At 37.7% G+C, this 16,412-nt stretch overlaps 1 protein-coding gene and 1 pseudogene across 1 annotated transcript; one reads left to right on the forward strand and one right to left on the reverse strand.

Annotated features, from left to right (window-relative positions):
- Positions 1-8,095: 8,095 nt before the first annotated feature.
- LOC103945774 (probable hexokinase-like 2 protein) lies at positions 8,096-11,077 on the forward strand. Its single transcript, XM_048582090.1, has 9 exons — positions 8,096-8,373; positions 8,601-8,751; positions 9,243-9,413; positions 9,577-9,651; positions 9,752-9,907; positions 9,978-10,076; positions 10,162-10,292; positions 10,441-10,522; positions 10,631-11,077. The coding sequence occupies exons 1-9, from the start codon at positions 8,096-8,098 to the stop codon at positions 11,075-11,077; spliced, it is 1,590 nt and encodes a 529-aa protein (XP_048438047.1).
- Positions 11,078-11,769: 692 nt separating this feature from the next.
- Positions 11,770-13,053, reverse strand: LOC125476230 (annotated as a pseudogene).
- Positions 13,054-16,412: the final 3,359 nt, after the last annotated feature.

The raw sequence follows: 16,412 nt of genomic DNA on the forward strand, positions 1-16,412 counted from the left end.
TAAATTATAACTATCTTGGAAGAGATAGTGTAATGCCCTTGAAGAGGCAATGGATATCCCAAAAGAAATGAAAAGTTTTTATGCATGCGCATGCACATGAGAATATGGGATCACAAATTGATGATAACCAATGATAATTTTGGTTTTTACAAGTAGCTACTAAATTCATCAATGAGCTGTGGTGATATTGAGTCCCGTTCTTTTTCCATCAACAAAATAATGGGCCAAAATGGAGAAAGGCAATTCCATTATAATTTTGTAAGAACGTGGAAAAATAGACCTATATACTTGGATACAATACAAATAGCCAAAAGATGTTGAACCTAGAAGGTTACATATGAGCATTTGTAATACTATGGAATACACTCACATGATATGACACAAGATTGTAAAGAAGTTCATATGAATGGAGAATTATATACGAAGGGTTATGAGTCGCCCACATTATATCTCCATGAGTAAATCCCTCAAATATACATGGAAGCGAATTGCTCTGTATAAATCCTAAAGGAAAACATGTCATGAAGTGTAGAAAATCCCTGAAGGATTCAAATTGCTTGAAGAAAGCCCCGAAAGGGTAAAGCATAAAATATGTACTCAATACCAATATATGATATAAATTGCCTTAGTCAGTACTTTCATTATGGTATTGTTGCAACATACTAAAATCTCTTGCAAGAGTTGATGGTATTAAATTGGGACTCCTGAAGAGTCAAGAAAGGTTATAAAGTGTTGAGAGAAATATTGTTTCGAACTGCAGAAACGAACAATATGCCAACACGAATCTTATCCATGATGTTTATGATATTAAAGAATCATATGGATTGAAGATTATGAGTTGAATACTCAAATGATTTAGACACTAAGAATGATCATTTATCTTTGCGAGGGTAAAGATACATTGATACTTGGTCCAGAAGTACCACATCTTAGTGAAATATATGCTTTATTGTATTTAACACAATACACTGAATGAAATAAAGCTTATATATTAATATCTCCGAGAAATTACATACACATGAGTTAAAACATACAAACAGAAGGGAACCTTCACAAAGGTTGCTCATGTGAAGCCTCAGTACTCGGAAGTACCCCAGAAGGGGAAAACACCAGAAGTTGATTATTTGAAGTCTCAATACTTGGTGGAACTCCAGACAGCTAAGACAATGGATGTCTTTGGAATAAAGACTCGAACCCCCGATTGTCATTTTGAGTCCGACCTTCGGATTCTAGTAGCTGGTTGAGCTTTCTTTTCATGCTCGTAGAGTAATTATTTGCAAGCATGTGTAGCACTCTATTCTCATACTTGAGCCCTCTAATCTCTTGTTTAAGACTTGCAACCTCAGCCATTAATGATTCAACTTGGTGAGTTCGAGCAAGCAAGCACTGGCCCATATTGGATACAAAGCTCGCACATTGAACACTGAGAGCCAATGAGTCTTGAACGGCCGCCTCATCAGACCGGTTTGAAAGGATTCTGTTGTCCTTTGGAGTGAGAAGATTCCTGGCTACCACTGTAGCAGTTATGTTATTCTTCATCACAGAGTCCCCAACCGTAAGAGGACCATTAGAAGATGAGAAGGACGGGCGCCATATGTTATCTTAACGCTGCTCGTCTGTATCAATCTTGAGACTCAAATCTAAGCAAATGTTAGATGGGCAAGCCATTTTCAGAAATGATCAAGGAAGTCAGATAAAATCTCAAAAGTGCAAGAAAGGGAAATTTCTGCAGGCAACAATTTTCTGAGTGTTTCTGAACAAAATTGATATCTCTATAAAAGGAGGGGCAACAGGACCACTTATTCAAAAATCAAAGAGACATCGATTTTCGAATTTCAAAAGTTGGATTTCCCTACATGACGTCTGTCAACATCTCTCAGACGCAATCTCAGCTCTTGGATATCACGTGCAACTTTATCAAAGATTTCTGATAAAGTTGAAAACGCGTGAATCTTACTGTTCTAATTACACCACAGTTGCTGACAAGAGTAAAGGCACAGCGCTACTACCTGCTATTGGGAAATCCATATATATGTTAACCTCTATCCTCCACGGCAAGGCAGAACTGAAAAATATCTAACTCTTCCTCATCTCTGAGAATGCATCTTTCACAAAGTATCTCGAAATACTCAGTTTTCTTCCTCTCTGAGAATACCTCTACAAACAAGTCACACCAGACCAAGAGTATCACATATCATCAGGGACGAGAGCAAGAGTATCTCATATCATGTAATCTCCCTGTCCTTTCTTTTGTCCTTGTTCTTACCTGCCAAGACAAGGACAGAGAAAACAATATGTCGAAACCTCCACTTAAACTTTCGCTGCCACCAAGAAGTGATGGTCCATTCAAATGCAAGGTTTGCATTCCACTTCTGTATCAGGGGACAAATACTACAAGAGAAGATGCCAAACCTGCATAAGGAAAATACCACTTCTGCAAGGAAAGCAAGTAAGGCAAGTGAAAATGATACATTGAAGCATGTGGAGATAAGCACAACAAATACATGTCAGTTCATCCCCGACAAAGTCTAAGATCACTTGTCACATGAAGCTCCTCATGGTCTAATTTCATTCAAGATCAAGCCTAGACGGCCTTTGAAGAAATCACAAGTCCGATTCAAGATCAAGTGTCCACCACCCTTGAATCAACTTCAGCTCTAGATAAAATAGGTAAATTCAGACCTTTGGAGGAAGTTTAGCAGAAGGCCATCCAACCCAGTTCAAGAACAAGCCTGTGGAAAGTTAACAACAAGTGAAACACCTCATTCGGCAACTATCACCGCTAAGAGACTAAAGCAGCAGGATCAATGATCAGCCTAAAGAATTTGAAATCAGGGGGAGATACTCATCAAGGGGGAGCATCCAAAAATAGATCAAGATTTTAACGAGGCAACTAATGTTGATATGTGGGCATCCAAGGGGGAGTGTTGAAAATACTAGTGGGTAATGAATGCCCACAGTATTGAATACCTGCCACAACATTGAAAACATTGCCAAAGTGTTGAAAACCTTGGCAGAATATTGATATGTGGAGATCATTTGTCAAAGGTGTGGTGTAAATATTCAAAATGTAATAATACGGAGTTACTCTATAAATAGAGCACTCCGACTACTATCAATATATACAGAGCACACAGAGAAAAAGAGATGAGGGAAGAGAAAGAGAGGAAGAGGAAAGGAGAGAATAAAAAGAGTTATCTTTGTACTCCTATTATTCCAAATTATAATGAAAGCATCACTGCTGCCCGAAGACGTACTCCAGTCACACTGACTGTAGAGGAACCTCGTAAATTTTGTGTCTTGTTTTATTTATTCCACTGCACACAAACCGTCGATTTTACAACATGGACCCGTTTGTTTCACTTTCTTGGGTAGGAGGGGACTAGCTAGGATTTGTACGCCCATGTTTGATATGCCAAAGATTTTACTTCAATGATATTAAATCAGACTCGCCTCGACTACTGGTCTCACTAAGGCCTCATTTTAATCCCAACCGAAACCTTAGTATTAGATGGGAGTTGAAAGAAAAGGAGGCTACCAACCTCACACCACCCCTTCTGCACTTCCCTTTCTCCCTATGTTCCTCTTGTTGTACCAGGTTTATAATCCCTATCCAAACACCAATGATTTTTGCAGTTATTTTATACGATATTATTTTTTCATGAAAACCAAACGAAGTAGGGAAAAAGGCAACAAGAGAAAGTTGGTATGGAGAGGAAGAGAGAGGTGTGCTTGGCGGGGCGGCGCGGGAGGAAAAGAGCGTTGGGCTCTGTAACTATCTTTTTTCTTGAAAGCTCTGTAACTTTGTTGGTCTGTTGTTTTTTATTTAGTCAATCTCATTTCATCTCTTTTTTGGTAAGTCAATTTACATAAAGTGAACTAAACTTGATAATATTGTCAATTTACAAATTAGCCTACTAACGCTATTATTTATAATAAATAAATAAATAAATTTTGAGTAACAAAAATATTATAATATAAAATTGTCGCTCAAAATTGTTGCAGTGTGCCATCACACCCTGCGGACCTTACACCCTCTACATAAAGTAACAACAAACACCTATCAAAACAATGCATACTCCAGGAGGCTCCAAGCCTCCAACCCATGAGTACTAAACAATAACACGGTGCAAGTTTTCAGCAAGTATTCCCCAAAATGTCTTCACCTTTTTAGTAGAAACCTATCGAAATATCTTCACATTTTCAATGGAGGCCATCAAAAGCCTATATCGAATTTAGGGTTTCCTAAGCAATAAGATGCCCTTAAAATTGATGCAAAATGAGAATAAAAAAAAATAACAAGCCATATAACAAGATATGTTCATGTAATTACCAGCAACATATGATTTGATGGATCCGAAACTACTGGAAAGGTACTCTAAACGAGTCATGAAGAGCCCACTTGAGTATTTGTTCAGCTTATCACTTAACGACAGTTACGTCATCACTTAACAATAATAATGATTTGTTAAATTGCACCTTTTTTTTTTCTTTTTTAACTCTAGCATGTAATACACGTAGTACCTTACACTTTATTTACACGTTTTTCAATAATACATATAAAGTTCACCTATTTTGACACATTATTAAAGAAATTAATACGTATTATAATTTTTTTTTAAATGGCCGAATTTTTCAAATTGTTTTTTCGAACAAAGTTGCTGAATAATAGATATACTTATACTTCACATGTACATATACGTTATGTATTTTACTAACTATGAGCTTAAGACTTAAGGTCAACTAATTAACAATTTAAATAAAGTTCTCTTCATAACTTATTCTTATAACTTGGGTTAGAAACAACATATGCCCATGCAGAATGTAAGGCCATCGGCCAAAGGGCTCGTTTTAGTTCTCTGGTTCTTCAAGAAATTAATATTTTAATAAACAGTGTAGGGCCATATTTCTTACCATCTTCAACCGATGGTCATAGGGCCAAACATAATTTATTATTTAAATTTAAAAACTACAACAACTTATATTTAAAAACTACATGAGACGCTATAAGATGATATGTTCCCATGCCACAAACAAGTACCTTCAACAGGATCCTGTTGAACATCTTTGGGCCAAAAGAAGCATGGAATAGGCGTTTAAGTTTTATATTGTTAAATGTTTTTAAAAATGTTGTTTAAGTTTCTTGTTGTTAAATGTTTTTTTTATCTTGTATAATTTTTATGTTGTTTAATATTGTTAAATGTTATTTCATATTACTTAATGTTATTTAATGGCTTAGGAAGTTACAGAAAAAAAATAGAATTAAATTTTTTTTTTTTCAATTTTTGTAAAAAAAAAAAAAAAAAAGTTTTGGAATTCAAATCCGACACTGCCAGGGGCTGGCTGGTTGGTCCCTTTGGGCCAGCTGATTGGTCCTTTGGCCTTTTTTTGTCCAGTGGGGTCCACAAGCCCTTTGGCTTGGCTCTTAGTTAAAGACCGGTTTCAGGCTATTTTCGGCCCTTTAACCATCTGAACCTTTCGGTTGGAGATGATCTAAACAGCTTGCAATCAGTCCATTTACATTTACTTTGCGAAATTCATTCATATATCATCTTTTTAGCCCTTCTATTAGCCCAAGCTCTTTATTTAGGCCATCCAATTCCATGAATGCCCAATTACCCATAGTTTCAGCCCAAAACGTATGATTCAGTCATAACAATACCTATTTCAAAAGAAATATGTTGCAAATAATACCAAAATTTTGTCACAAGACAACCCAATATGGGATTTCTGATTCATTGGCAAGCATTTTTCTTGTCATAATTGAGTAAGAACCTTTTATGATACTGATATGAGCCTTGTGCTCCTTTCGCTGCACTTAAGTTCAAATTTTCTTCTTATTGTTACGATGAGTTTAATGGAGAATATTGTGACAATCCGTCCCTAATTTTACGTTTTTATTTATTTTAAAAGTGTGAATTTACAAAAATGCCCTAGAGGCAATGACTTTGACTTCTGTTGATCATCATCTAGAGAGACGTAGGACTTATCCTTTTAGCGTATTCTCGTAGTAATCGTCACTACGAACACATAGGCGAAAGTCGTTTGCAAGTCCGGATTCTAACGGTATAGTTACAAACGTTTGAAATTGGTTATTCAAAGTTTAGTTTTAATTAAATTGAACTTCCGTCTTGTGGGAAAGAAGCCCAATCAGATTTTAAGCAAGTATAAGGGGGCCAATCGTTTAAGTGACCAATCAGAAATTAGAGAGAGGGATCAGCCAATCAGGAAAGAGAGAGAAGAACCTCATCCCTTTCCCTTTCAACCCATGCAACCCAGTTCGACCTCCCATTTTCTAAGGCCGATTCCAGCCAACTCCGGTGGAGTTTTTCAACACCACCACCACCATATTGAAGTTGTCATTCTCCTCTACAAAACCACCCCAAGAACCACCTTGATTGACCATGGTATATGGCAGTTTAAGGCCATGAAAGTCAATGAAAATCAACAGTGCTCCAGCCACTCTTTTCAATTTTCCGGCGAATCGGTAAAACGATGGCCGATGCCACCACTTAGGCTTTGTAGCCCATCATCCCTGGAGAAAATCCCAACCTACCTTGACCCCGTTGGACCACCGTAGACGATGAATCGACACTGGGAAGCTTTAGGCACCCGCCGGCTTTGTGGGCAAAATTGACCATCTTCCGTCCACTTTTGGACTTCGTGGCAAGTATGAAAGTTGTTCCTCTCTTTGAGATCTTTATTTTTGTGAAATTTGAGAATTTTTAGAAATAGTGGAATTTTCCGGCGAACCGTGGCGGCCAGCCACCGCGTACGGCGGTGCGTGGGGATGCTCCAATTCTATATTTGACATCCGTTCAGTGAAATTACGATGTTTTAATGTAGTTTCGTAGTTGACCACCTAGTTGGCTGTCACGGGGTCCTTGCATGAATTGACGTTCCGACTATTGGATCATTTCGAAACTTTAGGATGTTGTTCTAGAAGCATAATGTGGATCTTTGGAAGTTATGGATCGGAAATCTGAGGTACGGATCTTCCGGATCAAGTTATGTAAGGTTGTGGACCCTACCGTCCACCTTTGATCGACAGTTGACTTTTGATCAATGGGTTTCAAATCATTTTAGAACGTCCATAAGGATGTGTTTTATGTGAGATGTGAGTTCTATTGATAAAAATTCTGAGACGTGATTTGATAATTGTTTTAGGTGACGATCGTTCGTGACGCCTTGATATTCGTGCGAGGGAGTTGTAGCGCGGACTTCAGGTGAGTGGGCAGTTTATTTTATACCTATACATATTGATAGTTTCCCTAAATGCGTATTTACTTCATTTTTACGCTTATTGTCAAGTATTCATTATTGTGATACAAATTGTGATAAATGTTGCTATATGGTTGAGAAATTACTCTCATGACATTCATACATATCTATACATGCTCATTTTGCTGCACCGGTGTTAGTACTCACCCCAGGCCAGGGCCAGTCATTTACGTGTATGTTCACATCGCACTGTTCGCTCGCCTTGGATCCAAGTTAGGTGCCAGTCCTGTCGGGCAGGCTTCTGTACTAGTTTTCACGTGATCGTAGTACTAGAGCGTATTAATTACGCCTAGTCCTGTCGTACAGGTTGCATTATGCAACTCCGACTCGTGTGCTAGCATAGATTGATGAGCAATTGATTATACTTGATTATCACATGATTATATTACTGTGGCATTTGATATTTCATGACTTGGTATATTTCTGGTTATAATGCTGTTGTATTATTGTTTACATACTTACGTAGTATGTTTTAAGGAAACTATACTTGTTTTACAGTAAGGGGTTAGTATATTCAAAAATAAAGGTTTTTCCACTACACTACATTTTATGGTTTCGTCACCCTCCAGGTGTCGGTGAGCACAACTTGATTCGGAGTCCAAGTGGCCCTATAAGATTTTCCAACATATATAATTTATGCATCTGTTCCCTCCCTCCATCCATGATACTCGTTCCTCCCTGCACAAATGGCGGGTTTCTGTTATTTGAACCAACACTGCATCACAGAAAACCAAAACAAATAACAAGCCAATATTATTTTTTGCAAGTTATTCATTGATGCCTAAATTGTTCTGAGAGGAATAACAACAAAACAATGAAGAAGGAGGTGGTGGTGATGGCAACAGTGACAGCAACCGCCACAGTGGTAGTGGCAGCAGTTTTACTGAGACAGTGGAAGAGGAAGAAGCAGCGTCAATGGAGAGAAACACAAAAAATACTACGCAAATTTGCAAGGGACTGCTCCACTCCGGTGCCAAAGCTTTGGCAGGTCTCAAATGCCTTGGTGTCTGACATGAAAGCTTGCCTCGCTTCCAGTGGAACCATTACAACTCTCAACATGCTTGTTTCCTACGTTTCTCCCCTCCCCACCGGGTAGGCTACATCCTCGATTGCTCACTTGGGCTTTAGTACTATTATTTCGGCGATGTGGGTTAGGCAGGGCAGTGTGTTCGCTCATTTTCATCATCGAGTTGGAATCCCCTTACTCAGTATAGGATAGTCTAGAATTTATAATAGAATATCGCGTTGAAGAAAAAGAAAATAATACTACTATTTTCTCTTAAAATATTGATTTGAGATGTGTTTTGGTGTGGTGGCAGAGATGAGGAAGGATTTTATTATGGCGTAAATTTAAGGGGAACAAACTTCTTGATCTTGTGTGCCAGAATTGGAGGGAAGAACAACCCCATTTCAGATTTACATAGGGAGGAGATTCCCATTCCCTCCAATCTCATGGCTGCTACTTCAAAGGTGCATATGGATAATTAAATTTTTGGAGTAGATTCAGCTTCAAGGATGATTTGTTTTTTCTTTCTTCTTTTGGGGGAAATGAATCCTCTACTTCTGTTATTAGTGCTTATATTGCGCTTATGTTCAAAACGGCGTAGTCATTTTAATTATCAGGTTAAAAGTTCTGGACAAGAACTTTAAGAAGTGACTAGAAGATCATATTAGGCACCAATGAGATTTCTCCCAATAGACGTGGCACGAGTGAAATATTCCCAATAATTACCGGATCCAGATTACTCGAGGCATGAAACAAAATACCTTTATATAAGCATAATATCAGCACCAAATATATGCAGATGATGTGAACAAATAATTTTTTTTAATTTAAATTAGAGCATGCATTGTCACAATTTTTTTCATTTACTCATTAAAAACTTGAGTTTGATCAACTTGTGTTTCATCGACTTAAGTGAAATGATGAATATGATGTATATGTTTTTCTCATTAAACAGGAATTATTTGATTTTATTGCTGTGGAGCTAGGAAAGTTTGTTTCGGAACATCCCAATACGTTGGCAAAGGAGCTGAGCAAACTTGGTTGTATAGTGTCATGTCCGGTCGAACAATCTGTTGTCTCCGATGGAACCGCTATCAAATGGAAGAGTTTCTCAGCTGATAGCAAAGTTAGATTATATTTACTCCTTTTTCTTGGTATTTTACACGCAATGCTGCAGTAAATTAACTGCCTAAGTTTGAGATTTGGGAAGCATTATTTTTTCCAATATATCATTGTAAATGCACCAATTTTAACCATTTTTTTTTTGTACAATACTACAATGAGATCAGGTTGGAAGGAAGTTGGTGAGTGACTTCAACAAAGCTCTGGAGGAACATGGAGTGAAATTGCGGGTTTACGCAATGGTATGCAACTCCCGTGGTTTATGCTACTCCAACATGTAACTTGATTTCACTACGACAAAAAACAATTCCTTGCAATTGATTCAGCTATCTTCTTGAGCAGGTTGATGATACCGTAGGAAATTTGGCAGGAGGTAGATACTACAACAGAGAATGTGTGGCTGCGGTTACTCTAGCAATGGGCACGGATGCTGCTTATGTAGAGCCTGCAAATGCAACTCTCCAGTGGCATGGTCCATCGCCTAAATTAGGCGACATGGTTAGCGTCTGGAATTTTTTAATTATACAGTACGTGAACGGCACAGTTAAATATCTGCTTAGTTTTGCAGGTAATTAGCACACAGTGGGGAGGTTTCAGTTCTCCTCATCTTCCAATAACCATCTTTGATACTTGTTTAGATGCTGAAAGCCCAAATCCTGGATGCCGGGTAAGGCAAACCTTGTACTACAAGTCTCCAATCTTTCAAAATGCATATCTTTTCTGCTTTTGCTTCTAATCCAGTTTTGCCTCAGAGATTTGAGAAGCTGATTTCGGGAATGTATCTGGGAGAGATTGTGAGAAGAGTATTACTGAAGATGGCACAGGAAACAGCAGTGTTTGGGGACACAGTGCCTTCGAAACTCTTGACTCCTTACCAATTGAGGTGCACAACAAAGTCTTAATGTGAATGCACAATTGCTGTTAGCTGCATCACCTTCTAGTCTTGTGGTTTGAATTTTGGAAATCTTGGATGATTGGATCTCATTGAATCATTCAGCTGCTAATAGTATTTTACTTACAATTTCATCTAGTTCACCTGATATGGCTGCCATGCATCAAGATACATCAGAGGATCACAAAATTGTTGGAGAAAAACTGAAGAAAGTTTTTGGGGTAAGGTTTCAGCCAGTGAAGTAATAAAACAGTACCTGAAGTAGTTTTCAATCTTAATGACGCACAAAATAGTTAAATACTTTAACTCTTTTGCTCCATGATTACCAGATCACTAGTACTTCTCCAAGGGCGAGGGCGGTAGTTTCGGAGGTTTGTGACATCGTTGCAGAACGTGGAGCCCGTCTTTCTGGAGCTGGCATTCTTGGCATAATTAAGAAGCTTGGGAGAATTGAAAACAAGAAAAGTGTAGTTACTGTGGAAGGTGGGCTTTACGAGCACTATAGAGTCTTCAGAAATTATCTCAACAGCAGTGTGTGGGAAATGCTTGGGAATGATCTTTCAGACAATGTTGTTATTGAACATTCTCATGGTGGTTCAGGAACTGGAGCCCTATTTCTTGCAGCATCTCAAATGCAAATGCAGAATGACGATCCTGACCCTGATCCTGAACCTCGTCATCATGATGATGAACCTGATATTGATGATGCCCATCCTGATATTGACGATCATGATCATGAGCATGGTAATGACGTTCGTGATCCTAATCTGAACTGAAATTCTTGCCACTTTTCTTTTTAGCATTACAACCAAACTTTTTTGTCACATTTTTTTATTTTCCTTTTCATATTGTTTCGGATTCGCGGAACTAGCTCTAGAATCACTTCCGGAGAACCTATAAAAGATGCTTTTAAGATACATTCAACATTTGTTCATGTTCAAATATGGTTATAAGATAGTAGTTTTTGTAACATCAATGTGACTTGCAGAACAAGTTAGTTGGATATATGCTTTAGATTTTACTTGTTTTTATGAAACATTCAACACTTTATCGTCTAGAAATTTTATGTAAACTTTCAAGGTATGAGCACTTGAATGAAACATGGTAAAATACTAAAAATATATATGACAATATTTGGGAATATCTTGTACATTCATTAATCTCCAAAGTGGAGTATATATAGGAGTTATAATTGGTATTACATCTGCATTTCGTCAATCTGTGACAACAGACTACTATTTAAACTTTAACTAATATATAAATATATAACTTGCAACACTCCCCCTCAAGTTGGAGTAAAGATGTCAAGAATGCCCAACTCGTCAAGCGAGTTGGAAAACACACTATTAGAAACAACCTTAGTATGCACATCAGCAAGTTGATCTTGAGATCACACAAACGAAAAATTAATAATTCCAGCATCCAATTTTTCCTTGATGAAATGTCGATCAATCTCCACATGTTTTGTTCAATCATGTTGCATTGGATTATGAGCAATCTCAATAGCAACCTTGTTATCACAAAGAAGTTTCATAGCACCCTTGGGTTTAAATCCAAGATCTCTCAACAATTTTTTCAACCACAACAACTCACATACACCATTAGACATACCGCAAAACTCAACTTCAACACTTGACCTAGCCACCACTTTTTGTTTCTTGCTTCTCCAAGTAACTAGATTACCATCCACAAAAGTAAAGAATCCAGATGTAGATTGCCGATCAGTGACAGAACCAACCCTATCTTCATTTGTATACCCTTCTACATTCAAATGACCATTCTTGGAGAAAACCAAGCCTCTGCTAGGAGCCATCTTCAAGTACCTCGAAATACTGATTACTTCATCCATATGAGCTTCATGAGGTGAGTGCATAAACTAACTTACCACACCAACTGCATAAGCAATGTCAGGGCGAGTGTGAGACAAATAAATTAATCCCACCACAAGCTTCTAATGTCGTTCTTTATCAGTAGGAACTTGATCCGGAAATAAGCCTAGACGATGATTCTGCTCAATCGGAGTATCAACATGTTTGCAATCTAACATACCTGTTTCAGCTAAGAAATCAAGAACATACTTTCGTTGAGACAAAAAAAAATACCATGCTTTGATCGTGCAACCACGATTCCAAGAAAATACTTCAATTCACTCAATTTTTTCATCTCAAATTCAGTAGCTAGGTACTTTTGAAGCCGTTGTACCTCATGTTGATCATCACCAGTCATTATCTTGTCATCAACATAAATAATCAATGCAGTTAGCTTACCATTTCGTCGTTTTAGAAACAAAGTATGATCTGAATCACTCCAGAAATACCCAAACTTCTTCATTGAACTTGTAAACCTCCCAAACCACACTCTAGGAGATTGTTTCAAACCATACAAAACCTTTCGCAATCTGCATACAACACCTTTTTCAAGAGATATACTGATACTAGGTGGGAGATCCATATAAACTTCCTCCTTAAGATCACCATGAAGGAAAGCATTTAACATCAAACTGCCAATTCTAGTTTGCTGCTAAGGACAGAAGAACACAAACAATGTTAAGTTTGGCAACAGGAGCACAAGTCTCCTGATAGTCCACACCATAGGTTTGAGTATAACCCTTAGCAACTAATATGGCTTTATACTAGTCAATAAAACCATCTGTTTTATGCTTAATAGTGAACACCCATCTACATGCAACAACTTTCTTCCCATTTGGCAACAGAACCAAATCCCAAGTGGAATTCTTTTCCAAAGCTTCCATCTCAACATTTATGGCATAACCCACTTAGGGTCAGACAAAACATCCTGCAATTTTGTTAGAACCGATACTCTAGATAGTTGACATATGTAAGATGCATATTGTTGGAAATGTGCCCTAAAACCAATCATATGATGATACTTTACGGACATTTCAAACTAATGTAGTTTAAAGGGCAAACATTATTGTTTGAGCCGTCTCATATAAATGTTATATGCTTAAACGATAAGTCCAAGGAATATGTGATTGGAAGAATGCGATCTAAAGAAGTTAGATTCATGAGACCATTCTTTCGTTGACACATCCTAAACGTTCCTGATCATAGGATTGTCAATTGGGCATTGACAGTCCGTTAAGATCAGTACGTGCTATGTCTTCTCTCAGGGAGAGTGATTAGTCTCGAGTCATTGGTGTGAGTGACACCAAGACAAGCATGTAGGTGCTCAATAGAGAATGAGTTCACTGAACACGATCAACGAAGAGTTCTCATATTCATGTCACATGAGAACTCATGGTTGGGATAATGCAAATTAGTCTTTTGACCTGAGGCATCACAGTTGTCTTGTGGTTAGGTCCTTAATCTTTGATTATGTCAACGTCACTCTATCAGGGTGTCCACGGCATCGTTGGGGTTAAGCCACTTAGCCATGGAGGCAAGTGAATGCGCAACAAGGGATCTCTAACCTTCAAACTGTTTGAGGGAGAATACTCTATGATATGATTTGGAATCTCTGGCCAGAGTATGAATGAAATGTTGGAATGCGTTCCAGATCACATTCAAGGTAATCATATAAGCACAAGATTCACATTGGATAGTAGACATGAATAAACTATCAAACCAAACAATGTGGTCAAGAGTATTGTATTAGAGAAAGATCGTATTGCATTTGTAATCCTAAACTGAATAGGTTCTCCACCTCTTCTGATTAGCTTAGGTAACCATGATATGCTGCTAGGTGTCACTCATGGTTTGTGGAAGCCCTAAAAGTGTATTATCACTAACGGGAGAATTGAAAGTAAGTTTCAATTCACAATCGATTTGAAAGAGTTTGAATCGCCCACTGCCTCGCTAAAAGGAACCTAATGGATCGTACACCGTGTAAGGTAGAGTTTGAAGATTCAACGGAGATGAGTAAGAATAATTAAATGGTTTAATTATTTATGGCAAGGATTAATTAATATGTTAATTAATCAAACGAATAAGTTCGTTAAAAACCTCGGGTTAGTTTTGGGCCGCAAGGCCCAATGGGATTTGAATGTCAAGCCCATTAACTCAAGTTGTATGACAACTTGAATAAAACAAAGGGCTTGAAAGCCCAATAAACCTATAGGCTAGCCATGTGTAAAAGAATAGGGCTTTTGGTCCATTAGGTCACTTATTTGAAGAGACTATATAAAGGACTTTATAGCCTAAAATTTACTAAGGGTCATTAAGGGTTATTTTTGGGGGAAAGGATGAGAACACAAGCTCTCCTTTCTCTCTAAAATTTTGGCCAATCTAGAGGGGAATAGCTAGCAATCTTACTTCCTCTAGGTCACTCATTTCTTCTACAATATACCTTGGTGTGGAGACTTAGAGGTTCTCAATTTTGGGAACTTGGAGAAACCTTTTCATCCATCCAAATCCATGGATCCAAGATGCAAGGAATGAAGGCCCTCTCTTTGGGTGATTAGCCTTTGCTTATGCAAAGAGGAATCTACAAAGGTATTGATTTCTCAACTCACTTTGTTTTGAGTTGAGTCTTGATTCACCTATCTACTAGGCTTTGAATTTCATGGGTAAATGTTTTGTTTTAAGTGCATACAAGCATGATTCCGCCTTTAATTGTTAATTGCATGCTATTGATGTTGCTTAAATGAACATGTTTTTCACAAATTTTCCTTCACATATGGTTTGGACAAACGATGAGTAGACACATAGTTGTTGATAGGATACTTGGCTTTAGCATGCATATCAAGCTCATATTGTACTTTAGGTTTTCCACGATTAACTCGTGGAGGCAACTGATAAGTAGAAGAATTATTAGAATTTACCTTATGTGTGTCACCATCTTGTACCAAACCATTAGAAGAATTATCACTAAACAAACCACCAACAGGCAACTTGTTAGTCATACCAGTAGCAGGTAACCCGTCAAACATACCAACAACAGGTAACTCGTTGGGCACATCCAACGGGTCATCAGTAGAAATAGTCTCGGGAATGACAATTGATCGATCGCCATTATAGCCGACTAGTCAATATCACGCAGCATAACAGGTTTTGTCCCTAACTCTGCTTGTAACACATCATCCATACCATATCTTCGAATATGCACTTCACTCCCCCCCTTTCTCTCTCCCTAAAATGGAGAGTTGGAAGAGGGCTTCAAAAAATACATAACTTCCTCATGGAATGTGACATCCATGGTAATATAAGTTTTCTGAGTCGGAGGATGATAACACTTATAGCCTTTCTGGTTGTTAGCATATCCAATAAATACACATCGGAGAGCACATGCATCAAGTTTACTCCATTGATGAGAACAAACTGCTCTGATGCCAAGTTGAATTAAACACGATAAAACACCAAAAATATATATGACAATATTTGAGAATTTCTTGTATATTCATTAATCTCCAAAGTGGAGTATATATAGGAGTTACAATTAGTATTATATATGCACTTCGTCAATGTGGAACAACAAACTAGTATTTACACTTTAACTAATATATAAATATATAACTCACAACATGAGCTTCATGCAAAATACAGATTTCTCCTTGTACCAATAGAAAAAAACAATTTCTGCAGAACACAAAAAATACCAAGAGCGAAATGGTAATCTGCAGTTTGCAGAATTCTCAACCACCTCAACCCTTCACCCCCCAAAACAAAGGCTTGTGAAAAATGATAATGCAAGAGAAGACAAGAAAAAATGGAAAGTGACTGATGCAAAACTGAGATGAAATTGTAAGAATCTTGTGAGCCTGTTATTTTTGTCAATTAGGTCAAGAAAAAATTGAAGTATCCTGTTCAAAGAGGCAACTGAAGGAATTGTGTCATTTTGTAATGGAAGCTCAAGCTCAAGCTTCTCCTACACATGAAGACAGGCATACAAACAAACAATTGCCTCTCAAAAACCTGATTTGGTGGGTGCCAGCCTAATCCATTTCTGATGGGTCCAATTCTATTTTTGGTATTCTCCTTAAAACTATCTTCAGAGCTGGCTTGGAGAATGCAGGGGTGCACCTGTACAGGCTCCCGCTTTTGAAGGGCCCCAAAATTTTTGAACTTAAATATGTATTGTATAAAAGTAGTGTATTTTATATACCATATAATGAATTTGTATTTAGTTCTGAATTAAATTTATAAATTATAA

This window comes from the organism of the source record quoted next, unplaced genomic scaffold (genome assembly GCF_019419815.1).
Source record: "Pyrus x bretschneideri cultivar Hongxiangsu unplaced genomic scaffold, Pyrus_bretschneideri_v1 Contig18, whole genome shotgun sequence".
Lineage (NCBI taxonomy): Eukaryota > Viridiplantae > Streptophyta > Magnoliopsida > Rosales > Rosaceae > Pyrus > Pyrus x bretschneideri.

Excerpts from the sequence above, each read along its gene's own strand:
- LOC103945774 (XM_048582090.1), top strand. The coding sequence starts at position 8,096 with ATGAAGAAGGAGGTGGTGGTGATGGCAACAGTGACAGCAACCGCCACA. Across the intron at positions 8,374-8,600 it reads GTTTCTCCCCTCCCCACCGG|AGATGAGGAAGGATTTTATT; the intron begins GTAGGCTACATC and ends GTGTGGTGGCAG. Across the intron at positions 9,908-9,977 it reads CGCCTAAATTAGGCGACATG|GTAATTAGCACACAGTGGGG; the intron begins GTTAGCGTCTGG and ends TTAGTTTTGCAG.